This window comes from Sylvia atricapilla, chromosome 15, assembly GCF_009819655.1.
Source record: "Sylvia atricapilla isolate bSylAtr1 chromosome 15, bSylAtr1.pri, whole genome shotgun sequence".
Lineage (NCBI taxonomy): Eukaryota > Metazoa > Chordata > Aves > Passeriformes > Sylviidae > Sylvia > Sylvia atricapilla.
Genome location: NC_089154.1, coordinates 1,046,882 through 1,060,100, shown reverse-complemented (window position 1 = coordinate 1,060,100; position 13,219 = coordinate 1,046,882). Strand labels below are relative to the sequence as shown.

The window sequence follows — 13,219 nt, the reverse complement described above, 5'->3', positions numbered from 1 at the left end:
AACAGGCCGCTGATGACGTCACGGAGCCACCGGCGGGCCCAGCGGGCGGAGGGCTCCGGTACCCGGCCCAGGGACGGACGGGGCTTGGAGCAGCCGGGACAGGAGACGGCGGCCCGCCGTGCACACGGCCACTGCTCTGCTGGGCTCCGGGATGAGAGCCAGCACCGACCGCTGAGACCATTACGGCAAATGAAGTTCAAGATAAACACCTGCAAGCGCCAAACCCTCCTCTGCACCGGACTGAAGATTTGGGCTCTTACTAACAAACAGAACTCAGCCATTTTTGCTTCCATCGGTGATAATGGCCCTCAGAACCTTAAAAAAAACTTTTTATTTCAATACAGCAATGACATTAAGCACACTCAACCTCACCCCAACTTTTATCCAGCCCCAGGCAAACCGAAAACTTTCATATTCAAGAAGGAAAAAATGAAAAAAAAAACCCAAAATGTTTTCACCATTTCATAAAGTGTTTATTGAGGATGGTAACACAGGATAAATCATGCAACAGCTCAGTAAAAAAAGGGAATCATTTAAAGGATGAAGAATGGTACTGGTGCTGCTGATTCTGAAAAGTTTATAAAAAAAATATTAATTGTCCAAAAGTGACATCGAAAACCACTTGAAGCTGAACATGGAAGTTGCTTATAAAGCATTCATCAATAAGAAAATGTCGATATTGTTTTAAAATGATCACCCACAGATTTCTGTAATCAACAACTTACACGCCTCCCATTCCAACAGCTGTAATGGTGGAGCAGGGCTGGACATCCAAGATACTGAACTTTCTCTTCCTGAACAAACAACACAGTCACAAACATTTGCCATTAATTAACACAATTGCATCCTTACCCCTCACAACCTGGGCTGCCAAGTGCTTTCCTTATGGGGATTACCTCCCCAGACATCATGGCAGAGCAGGAAAGAGCCCGTCCTTGTGGCCCCAAGTGATTTCCTCACTGCCCTCTTGCCATCAGCCTGTTTTAGAAGGGGAACAACTACAAAATGTGACTGTTCCCCTTCTAGCACCAACATATATTTTGAATAAGGAACTCCATGTCAGCAGATGGCACAAAGACTGGGCACCAGCACATCACATCAACATTGGTGGTTTCAGATTTAGAGTTGACTATATTCACCTTTTGGAAAAAAATAAATATAGTGGAATGAAAACTGAATCAAAGGGAAAGAACAGATGACTACCATCCATCAAGGATGCACATATTTGTGCACTGAAAAAAAAAAAAAAAAAAGAAAAAAATCAGTCATTTCAAGAAAATCTTGAAAATTAAAAAAACGTTTGCACTTGTTCCTGGTCATAAAACAATCTCACAAAAATCTCACTTTTGGAACTATTCCAATTGAAACCATACACTGAATTTATTAATACAGTATAAGTTTCTTTATGTACAAAATCTTTATACATAGTAATAAAAAGATAAAGGCAAGATGCATCAAACAGAAATCTGCTGTTGTTCTTCCTCCGTTCTTACAGAGCCGCTGATGACTACCTGCACTATAAAGAGCTGTGTTTCTGACTTTCTGTCTCAAGCATCTTCACCTTTGCTTGTGATAAGGATTGTTCTGTCCAAGCATCCAGAAGGACAGATGCTGGTGATGTTTTGGCACTTACGCTGGCAAACTGAGCTTCTTTCCCTTGAGAACTGCAAGGAAAAGTGGGGAAGAAAAGAGTCAGCAAAACAAAGTTGTAATCCAGGAGAAGCACACAGTTAAAATGTCAAAGGGACCAAAACCTTTCACACCCAATGGTCCACTGCAGACAGTCCTCCCAGGCGCCCCTCTCTCTACATACATACTGGTAAACTAGAATTAACAATTCTAACCTTGCTCTCTTGTGGCACCTGGAGTTCCCCATTTTATCCTCATAGGACATACTAGCCCCTCACCACAGCTTCCTAAGAATTATGATTAAAATAACACAGCCCCATGAAGTTTTGTGGTTACGTGAAAGCTGAAATGTGAGTAAGGGCAGAATTATAAATGCACCAGCAGAAGTGTCTGCTTCTTAATCAGCATAAACAGAAAACATCCAGAACACTTCCAACTCTTACACCACTGAGTATTTAAACCACTGTGAAACGTGTCTGTAAGCATGGGATCAGCATGTAACAGTGTACGTGGTCAGGGAAGCAGAAGGATCATGCTTATCCATGGAAGGCAACAGCAATATATATTTAGCCATACTTAAGTTTTTCCAAAAGTTCATCAGACCATTTACCACACCCCCAAAAAAAAATCCTCAGCAATGCCCCACACTAGCAGAAAAGTGTACTTTATAAATTAAGGCTATTTCAGAACTGATCTGCACAGAGAAATAATGAGCTTGTAATGCTGATGTAGCAGATCCCTATGACCTGTTAACTGCCACATTCCACAACCTGAAGCTGGAAGTTTCTGCATGACTTACCTTTTGTAACATACAAATAGAAGAAGGTCACAGTACAGAACGGTCTGGACCACACCAGCAACAACCGCGATGAGGTCGAAGAATCCCTCAAAGTAGTAGCGCCAAATCCAGTTGACTAAGTACAAGGCACGGTACAGACCCAAGAGAAAAGATAGTGAGTAGTGATGGTCTCTGCTTCCCCGGTTTTGCTGATCATAAAAAGTTGAGGGAGGAATAGCAACTGATTCAAGATAGATGGAGAAGGTCCACAGTATCTGAAAGGAAAAAAAACCACAGGTGTATTCAGCTGTCTTACTGATAACAGCAGGACAGAAAACATTTGGCTTGGCTTGACTTTTTACTCTCTAACAATGCTGTGGATGAATACCTATTCATAACCAACCAGACTGCTGGATAGGAGAGGATGGGAGGAGGGAATTCTCCTGGCAGACAGCAGACTCTCTAAACCAGCTCTCTGTTCATCTGGCACACACAGGTTTACTTGTGAGAGAACTTGTGTGCATCCAGTTCACACTGCCACAAATGCAGCAAAGTGTGCATGCTGTGAAACCTGCAGGGAAGATTAGTCCTTCTTCCCCCCTAATGTTCTTCCATTTTTAATCTATTTGTTTAAAGAGGGAGTTAACACAGAAAAAAAATTAAAATATGCCTTGAAGTGTTGCAATTCAAATTCTCTTACTCTATATAATATTAATCCCAATATAAAATGCAGCTCAGTCCACAAAAAACAACCATCTAAGGTACTCCTATTTTGTAGGAAAAATTACCTGTTTGAACTCTCCATAATTACATTTTAAATATAATTTTTCTGCAATAACACATAGCTGCATTTTAAAATAATGTAATTCTTTTTAATAGTCTGAACTATTTGCAATTCTCTAAATTAAGTAGTAGTATACTTCCTTTTGTTTTCACCAGGTGGCACCAACTATTCACAAGCTGCATTCCTGGGGATTTCTTTAACAAACAGAACAAAAGGAATTCTGAATTAATACAGCCATCAAAGTGTACTGGGAAAAACACAGTGTTCTGCTTAGTAAAATAATCAATGCTGATAACAATGTGACCTTCTGAGGTGCCTTACATTTGCACAGACATCTGCACCACACAGGTTTACTGAGGAAAGGATTAGCCAGAAACATACTAAACATAGACACCCTCCACCATTCACTGGTCAGGCCAAAAACGCTCGTCCTCACATTATAAATATTTTAGCAAAAAAAAAATCATTTCTTGCTCACAATCAACTCACCTCCAGGGGAGAGAAGTCATGATTGACAAGAAAAGAGAGGCCACCAACAGGGAACTATCAGAAACTCCACTCGGAAGGTGTCGTGGTTTCCATCGTAGGTGGCCTTGAACTTCATGTAGATCAGGTACACGGTGGCGTACGAGCAAGCGATGTAGATCAGCTGAGGGCAAGGAAAGAAACAACCCCAAAACAATCCACTGAGGTTCCAGGATTAAATCACACTCCCTGATTAAGCACTAAGAGGAGTAAGTGTGGTCTTTTTTGATTCTTTGCATTGTTTATGTGGTTTTGCAGGCTGTTGGTGGTGCCTAACTTTTGTCAACAGAGTACTAATTCAAAATGAGTGATTCTGGGCTCTGCTGGTTTTGTTGCTTTAAAGGCATCCCATAGTTGAAGGGACTGCCCAAAGGTGAAGACCTTTCCAGAACTAAGGAAGTGATGGGAGAAGGAATGCATGTTCTGCAACTGCAGGAGAAGCACTGGCCCCCAACATTTAGATTAAAAAAGTGCAGGTGGTGCATACACACAATAATGGAAGGGGCCTTTCTACATTCAAAAAGCCCAGCGTGGTGTGGCTCGTGTGGAAAGTCAAAAAAATACCCAATAAGCCCCCATTCAGACAACCACTTAACATATCACAGGCTAGCTGATTTGCTTTGGACCTTTTAAACATCTCTAAAATCTGAAGAGTGGCAACTGGACACTGTTCTTCACCAACCAACAGGCCACAAGACCTGCAAGACTAAGAGACTGAGAGAAGCAATGAACCAGAATTCAATCTGAGCTGATGTCTAACCATTTTGAAAGGTTATAGCACAGTAGACTCAATAGCTTCCCTGTGGAATAAGCAAAAAGCTTCATTTTACAGGTAAGAAAATGGGACTAGAGAGAATCTTAGACTTTCTAAAGGTCAATCTGCCATCCTCAGGACAGAGCTCTTTGTCCTGGAGTCGACACAATACAGCAGACTAGACAAATATTTTAGCTTCTGCCAGTTCAGCACAAAGATTAAATGTTCCAAACCATTTATCACATTAAAAAAGGGTTCTCTGCAACAGAGAACTAACAGATTAAAAACCCCAGTCTTTGCAGATGCTATTAATCATTAAATGCTCTGCTCACAAATACAAAATCCTACAAATACTGCATTAAGGAGCTCAGAATCCAAAGGTTCTGCTCCATGAGCACCCTGGCCGAGTGGAGATAAAGAACCCCAGGACAGGATACAGGGAACCTTCACTATGGGTGTAAACTAATCACAGCAGCTATGGTCACAGAAGACACTAAGAAAGTGTGAATGAATCCAAATTTCTTATAGTACAGATTTCTTCATCTCAAGAATCCCCAACTCTTGAATTCTCAACTAAAGTTCTCTCAGTTCTCAGCTATTCTCAACTGTGTAACATTATATACTCCTATATATATATATACATAAATATATAACACAGAATGGTGTTGGGACACTCAAGCAGCTTCATCTTGACACTGCAATAACAGGCTGAAAAAAAACAATTATATCCAACAGTCTTTCTAACAGTAACCTTTGAAACTGAAACAGAGACTACCATTTTGAAAGTTAGAATTTCCACACTTTTTTTTTTTCCGGTTAGGAGGGCTGCAGAACAAATATGGGGTCACTGCCCTGAATCACAACCAATTAATAAATAAATGACAAAATTCCCCTACCTGCTCCTTTAGAGCACCTAATGGTACCTTCCAATCAGAAATTACATATGGAAAAAGCTTCTGTTTCAAAAATATTTTATTTAATCCACAGCTCTTAATCTATACTGTTATTATTAAAACTTAAGCATACATATTTCACTTGTTGGAAAGGGTGAGTTTAAGACACAAAATTTTATTTTACAGTATTATTTCCCTAATTCACCTGTACATTTTGTGGTATTGATTATTTTAGTCTTTCCTCTTGGCAAAGTTGTACCACCCTCTAAATTAAACCTGAAAAGCATCAAGAAAATTCAAGAATAAAGGAACTGGATTAAAGAACACAAACATACTGCCCTCTCCCAGACTACTGCTTTATTTTCTTGTACTCAGCACCAGAAATTGCAGGAATGAATAACAAACAAACTCAAATTCAGGCTCACTGACATTCAGTGACAGGGGTATAATTCACAGAAGCTACATTCCTTGAAGCTTACTGTGGTCCACTTCTCATCAGCCTCTGACCAGACAGTAGCTGCAATTCTGGCAGTGCATTCTGAATACCAATTTACCTTGTAATGAATAAAAGGAGATCTAACTTGAGCTTTAATGTCTCATTGAGAAATACAGTTTGTTTGAACCGTTTTTCCAAAAGCTTGTCTTTTCAATAACCAAAATGCCATTTGTTCTAAATGTCAGTCCTGATATAAACAGTTTTTTTAAAATTGCATATAGAGTGCAGAAAAAAGTAGGAGTTTGAGTTCATCTTCCATAATCTTTATCCAAAGCCCATCTAGAATTTTGGTGCAGTGAGCCACTAAAAATGGCTTTTATTAATGAAATTATGCACTCTGCATGCAACCTCACTAGCTTTTCTAACCCTTCAGTATACTCTACCTTCATAGATGTGTATACAATGAAATGAATGAAGTGAAGAGGTCCAGGTAACGGGTAGTGAAGACCAGTGCAAACAGAAGCTGGCTTTTCCCAGAAATACCTGAAGTGATAAAGGAAATAATTAATCATTCAGAAAGTGATGAGGTGCTTTGAATCATTTGATGACCAGGATGAGAAAGGATATATCCTTCATTTTTAAGCAAGCTGATCACAAAATTAGGACGAAATCCAAGTTCCCAAAGTGTACAAACAGAATTCTAAGCCCATACAGCTCAGTAGTGTAAACATAAATTACCCTGTACTGGAAGAGGTGCTGGCACTACACAAGGTTTAGAAGTTACTCACAGCAGGTAGTGCCATCCCCAGAAATGTCACCTGCAAAGCTATCTGTTCTGTATTATCACTGGGCAGGGCTGCATTAGCTTTCAGTCCTCAGAGGGCTGTCACATGCCTCAGTACAATCTCTAGATGTTGAATAGCTGGAAAGGTACAAGGGCAGTAGACAGAACAGGCCCAGTGACAAGCAGAAGGTCTGCTGGCACCAATAATCGGATTTTAGAGAAATACATAGATTTTAAAACATAAGGCAATTCAACTCATAGACTCAATTTGCCACATGGTGAGAAAACATCAAACAATCAAACCCACTTTGTTATTATGTACTAAAACAAAAATATAAAAGAGAGAGAAGTGAGATAAAATGTCAGACATCTACACTGCATCTTCAAAGCAACTTTCGATTCTAGGTCAAAGCCCCAATGTCAAAATGTTTGTTTGTACTTCAGGCACTAGAGCACACTTAGAAGCACAAAAGCTTTGCACAATCAGTCCCTAAAAGCTTCCAAAAACTGAGGTGAAGCATCACTCCATAATACTGATGTGGTGGTATGTCACAGCAGGGGGACAAAACGACCTACTCTGTGCCTCTATCTTGTTATTCCAATTATTCCTATTTTCAGTCATCCAGGGCAAAAATAATTGAATCTGTTCAGCTAAGCATGCAAGTCTTGTTCAAAAAACAAGAGGGAAAATACTCTGTAGGAGAGGGTTATGATGCAAGGCTGAAAATCCTTGTCCCTTTATACAGAGATATTTCTAGAAAGGCTTTTATTAACAGTGCCATAAAGCAATTAGCAGAAGGCAATCTGCTATGGCTATTGAAGTCCCTTTTCACTCCAGCTTAAGGAACATGGAATAAACTGCTCCAGATGAAGGAATTTAACCTATAAAGTACAAGAATGGTTGAAACAGTAACAATTAGAAAGGGGTGTGTTTGCAACTTTCCTATGAAATGTCTGCAAGGTGAGCCTGATGTGCCACCTACAGCATGGCCCAAGTACAGGGAACATAAACCATCTCAAAACCTGCAGTTTGTAAAGCTGTAAAACACAAGCTGCAAGTATTACAAACAAAACACCCCTCCCCAACCCCCTCAAAAAAACCCTAAACATAAAAACACCCACAAACAAACCACCTCCCAAAGTTCAGAAAAAAAAATACACTTGACATTTCTCGAACTACAACTGCAGAGCACAGACAGCTGAAGCAGCACTCTGGGCTCATCCCAGGTGTGCTTGCTGGCATCACAGCTTGCCAACAAAACCTCCCAGCAAGCAAAGCTGTCCTAAGGTCAGAATCCACAGGACAAAGAAATCCACCTGGACAGATTACAGAACAGCATCATACTAAAGAATATCATTAGGTGAAATTATTTAGCATGCTATTTTCTTTAAGCAAATAACTGGGAACTGAAAAAAACCCAAACAAACCAGCATATAAGAGACATTAATTATTGATAACAGCTATAAATTTGGATCTGGATATACTGTCATAAATACATATAATATACTTGAAAAATTCTTCTAAGCCATTGCCAGTCTCACCTCCTCAACCCCAAGGTTGTCATTTTTATTAAGGCTTTCAATAGTCAGATTTTTGAATCTTTAGAATAGTTGTGAAATCCTGAAACTCACCCAAGATTAAACTAATTTTCAAGTAAAGTAGGCTAGACTAGACTAGGCAAGGTTTAAATTGTAAACCAAAGGCCTATGAAGGGACAGGCAAACCATGAGAAACATCTAAACCATGAGCAAAAACAGGGCAAGGGAACAGGTAAACACACAGTTGTGTGACTGATGCATTTCAAAACTTTAGGAAATGTATCAAGGTACGTGTCACAGCACTGACCCAGGCTCACGGCTGGCAACTGCAACACTCCGAGGCTACAATGATGTTATTCTCATCCTTCTCCCTTTCCTTTTGCTCTCACAAATATTACTTAGTTCTTGAACTAAATAAAAATGTTTTTATGTCTTCTTCCAAAGCTCTGGACTCAAATTTGGAAGAGCCAAACCTCTCCATTTTGTTCCATCCTCACACGTGGAAAAACCCCTTCAGCTTCTGTGCTCCAGCTTGGCTGAAAGCCATAGCATGAAACTTTAATTCGAGTGATTTTCACAGCCAGGCAGGAGGGCAGAGCTGAAACTGTAGTACTTTCTTATCAAATTAATTTTGCCGTGGTGAGTCAGGTAAGGAATAACAGGTAGGAGCAGAGGCACTGAGCTGTGGAGTGTGTACAGCACTTACCAACCATGAACTGCACATCACAGCCATAAAACCCACAAATGAAAGTTCTTCTAAGGAAGGTCAATCCATACTTTGCCATGGAAACTTCACAGACTCTTTAAAATAGTTTAGTACCAAGTCCACATCAGCCAGAGAACTACAACTTTGGTTCTGCTAACAAGTACCAGCATTAAGACTCCTGTGCTTCAAATTTAAAAACCCAACCTAATTTTAAAGACAAATCTCTCGACTGAGAAAGGGAATACTTTCCTTAAAAGAGAGAGAAAAAATTTCAAAGCTACCTAAAGCTGCAGTTTTTGAGAAAATAATGACAAATTAGCAGCAGCCTATGGCAAAGTACTGTCAGAAGTCTTCATCTTAGCATATTATCTGGCCCACAGTAGACACATAAAATTGAGATACAGCTACATTACCTAGCCAAAGTACTACATACCTACTAGCTACACTACTTTTTAGAGTATACAGCATATAATTTGACAGCACTGCAACTGCAGGTCACCTTTAACACTTGGCACAGAGAAACGCAAATCAATTTTCAGGCAGTAAATTGCACTACAAACAATGTAATTTGACTTGAAATGGGTAAGAAAATACAGTCCGAACAGGACAATGTTTGGAAGCCCAGGATTCCTCAAGTCTCATGAATTTCCCAATTATGACATGATGTCGATAATGGAGCTACCTACTACATTCTCCATGGCTCTTCCTAATGATTTTTGAACTGTTGTTTTGAGTGACAAACATTTTTCCAAATCCTAAATTTGGAAACTCAAATACCCAAACATGCAAAAAATTGTTTCCCTGCCAGCTCTAAAAATCCAAAGTCACAATTCGATTTGATTTGCTTTCCCCTTGTTCTCTTTTCAACCTATTGACTAAATAAGAAAAAAAGATTCTTAAACAGAGGCTGCTTCCAAGTGCAGATGAGCCTAGCCGTACCTATCTTCTTCATCAGAGGAGTCACCTCTCAAGAGAGAAAATGGGGACCATGAGCCTTGGAAAACCAGCAGGTTGCAGCAGAGGTGCCCAGGCTGTTTCCCTCATCTCCAGCTGCTTTTACAGGCCTCCGAGTTCTGCTGGAACAAAGGCCTCAGACACACACAGATGCAACCAGAAGAGAGGAGTCGGCACCATGTGGTCTGCCAGCTCTTCATGGATCACAGCCTGCAGTTCAGCCAGCAGTTAGAAGCCCATATTTATTTTCAAAGCCTCTACTGCTTCAAAAGTGCACAGTAAAGTAGCAGCTGGTTTGCCCTCATTTCCTTAGTCACCAATAACCATGAGGTGTAAGTTTATTTCATCTATAAATGGCTCTAATAACCATACAATGTAAAGAAATGGCAGAAAGCCCTCTAAAAAGAGGCTCTTTGTAGCTGCTCAACATTAACTAGTAACTACTTATACTGTTGTGTATGACTTCAGGAACACATGCAATTGTATATGTACCAAGGTTTCATCAATAGAAACCTCAACTGACAGCAATGAACCACCAGGAGGAACAGAGTAGAGCCCTCAAAATAAAATCCTTTGCTCATGTTTCTTTGAGGTACTCATGGTCTTTTCATTCTAGACAAACTTGTCAGGCCCCAGCAACACAAATCTGGATTTACTCCTGAGGACTCAGACAGAACTAGGAGACACCAAAGAAACCCTGACAAATGCACCCCTGCCTTTTTTTTCCCCCTCAGGAAAATCAGTTAAGCAAATATTTTCTACTGAAAGAGCTCATGTGTGTTTGTGTCCAGGTTACACTGGCTAATTTGGCAAAGGGGAAAGCCGTATCTCCTATGTGATACAGGCCTGTTTACGCTTCTGTCTTGGAGAAAGCTGTACCAATGACTGGTGTGAGGCTGCTTTCTTATGAATAAACCCCTAGTAGCAGAGATTCTCAATCACAACTGGCTTAAGGAAAGCAACATCAGGTCACTTTTTAAGCAGAAAGAAGGGACCAGGTCACACTGTACTATACTGAGTAAATAACCCCACATCCAAAGGTCACTTAAGAATCTCTTGGCTCAAGTCCTATCTGAATTTCAGCCTTGCAATAGAATTCCTCATTTTCTTTCTTCAGACAGTAAATGACATTCAGCTTTTAGATCATTAAACCTCCTGCTGCTTATAATCTCAAACGCAGGAAAACACTCTACCCAAGAGCTGGAGGAGGCAAGGCCCTCTCCTGCCAGACCCAGGCAGCATTCCTGTGATGCACTAGAGCCTGAGCCAGGTAAGTCCATCAGGAAGGTGCTCTTGCTCTCCATGACCTCAACAACAATAGCTCTGCACCACCACTGCAGGTGGGCATGGAGTGACTTGCTTGACCTCTTTTGTAAAGTTAAGAAGAGTTTTTACTTTAACTCTGTCTAAAGCCAAGGCGATTCGTTTACTTTTTTAAAAACAAAACTATTCATTTACCTTTTTTTTCTTGGGTGCTACCAAGTGATTAGCCAGTGATCTGACATGACAACATACAGAACCTGTACTTCCTCCCACCTCTAGTGTAAATCTCTTTCATTTCCCCATTCTCAGTTATTTCAGGTTACAACTTAAACTAATTCTTCATGCTTTTAACTGAAAACTTCACAGATACATCTGTTCAACAGTGCTCACCCAGTACTTGAACAGTATCATGAACACCTGGTAAACTGATTTAGGAACAATGGCCCTCACTAAAGAAGGAGAAGCTCAGTGGAGAGAAGGCAAAGTCAAGGGCACAGTCAATACCCCGCGCACAACTAAACCGGTATTGCCGGGGGGGTGGTCCGCTCAACACGGCACACAGTGCACGGAAATGCCCATTTTGAACGACAACAACGCCCGCTTTTCTGAAAGGAATCGGCTATGCCGCAGTTACGGGAACTGCCTGCAATTCCCTCCAGCCACCACACCGTACGGCCGCCGGGGGCCAGCGAAGCACGGTAGAAGGCACCGGCGGCGGGCAGCGGCGCGGGGCTGGCTCCCGCTGCCACGTCACACGGCTCCCGCCGGGAGTCTGCCTCCCACCGCTGCCTGCCGCCGGCAAACCGCCACGGCCCCGATACACAGCTCAGCCCCGGCACCAGAGCGAAGGGCAGCGGCAGCGTGGGGCCGCCGCGGGGGAAGGGGAGAGCGGGGAAACTTCACAGGCTGCGGACCGCGAGCCAGCGGCGGCCGCGCTGCACCAAAGGCGGCCCGGCGCGTACACCGGCGGCCCAGGGCCCGGCCACGGCAGGCGAGGGAAGGGCTGGAGACACAGAGGGATGGAGGGAGGGCGGCTGCCCGCCCCGCGGGGGACGAATTCCTGCCCCCACACCATCCAAACCGGCCTCCCCATTCATTCGCCTGCCGCCGGGCAGTTACGTAAGGAAGGAGCGACCCTCCCGGGCACAGCCAGAGCGCCGGAGCACAGGGATTAAAGTACAAATAATGGCAACCACCGCACCTTTCAGGGAATGGCAGCTCCCGCCGGCGCACCCCCACCCCGGAGCGGGGATGCGCCTCCTCCTTCCCCCTCTCCCGGCCGCTCCCCCGCCTCGTCAGCGCTGGATTCGGAGGGGCCGAGGTGCGGGGAGGTCAGGAGGAGGGCAGAGCCCCCTCCCCTGCGCGGCCGGGAGCCACCGGCCCCTTCCCATCGGGCCGAGTTCTGCCCGCCCGGCCCGGCGGCGCTCCAGCGGGGTCAATCCCGTCCCCGCCGTTCCCCGCTCCGCCGGGGCCGCCTCCCGGGCCACAGAGACAAGCGGGACCCCCCCCTCGGCCCCGGCTCGCCGGGCTCTCCCCGGGCCGCGGTCCTTCGGGGACGATCGCAGCACCGCGCGGCCGCGACGAGCTCAGGGCGATGCCGCCCGGCCCCGGCGAGGCTCCGGCGGAGCTCCGCGGCCCGGAGCCGCCCGGCCCGTCCCGCCCCGCGGCCTCCACACGCACCCGCGCAGGAGCGGCTCTTCCAGATCTTAAGCAGCAGGATGATGATGGCCGCCAGGTGGGACAGGTCCCCGGTGAGGCGGAAGATGTTCATGGCGGCGGCAGAGGCGGCGGCGCAGCCGGAGCCGGGCAGCGAAGATGGCGCAAGCTCAGCGGGCACCGAGCGACGTGGCCCGGGGACGTGGCCAGGCAGCGCCGCGCCGGTGCACGCCGGGAAGCGGGGAGCGCCCGCCCCGCCCCGCCCCGCGGCCCGGCCCTCGGCACGGCTCTGCGCCTCGTCTGTGCATAGATCAAATAGTGAATATACATTATGTTATATTTTGTTATGTTTTGTAGGCCGACAGTGTGAGAATCTACATCAGCTACTAGAGAGGGCCCAGGGGAGACCATAAAGGTGTTGAGGGGTCTGGAGTGTCTCTCTCAGGAGAGACTGCGAGGGCTGCGCCTTGTTAGTCTGGCGAAGACTGACGGGCGATCTCATCAATACACACGAATAT

At 44.1% G+C, this 13,219-nt stretch overlaps 1 protein-coding gene across 1 annotated transcript; it reads right to left on the bottom strand.

The window, feature by feature from the left end:
* Positions 1 to 449: 449 nt before the first annotated feature.
* On the bottom strand, positions 450 to 12,939 carry KDELR2 (KDEL endoplasmic reticulum protein retention receptor 2). Its single transcript, XM_066329670.1, is given in 10 exon segments — positions 450 to 1,664; positions 2,429 to 2,453; positions 2,455 to 2,573; positions 2,576 to 2,639; positions 2,641 to 2,682; positions 3,681 to 3,731; positions 3,733 to 3,840; positions 6,243 to 6,256; positions 6,259 to 6,342; positions 12,726 to 12,939. Coding segments are annotated over 10 exon segments (633 nt in total). The 5' UTR covers positions 12,817 to 12,939; the 3' UTR covers positions 450 to 1,629.
* Between the last annotated feature and the right edge of the window lie 280 nt (positions 12,940 to 13,219).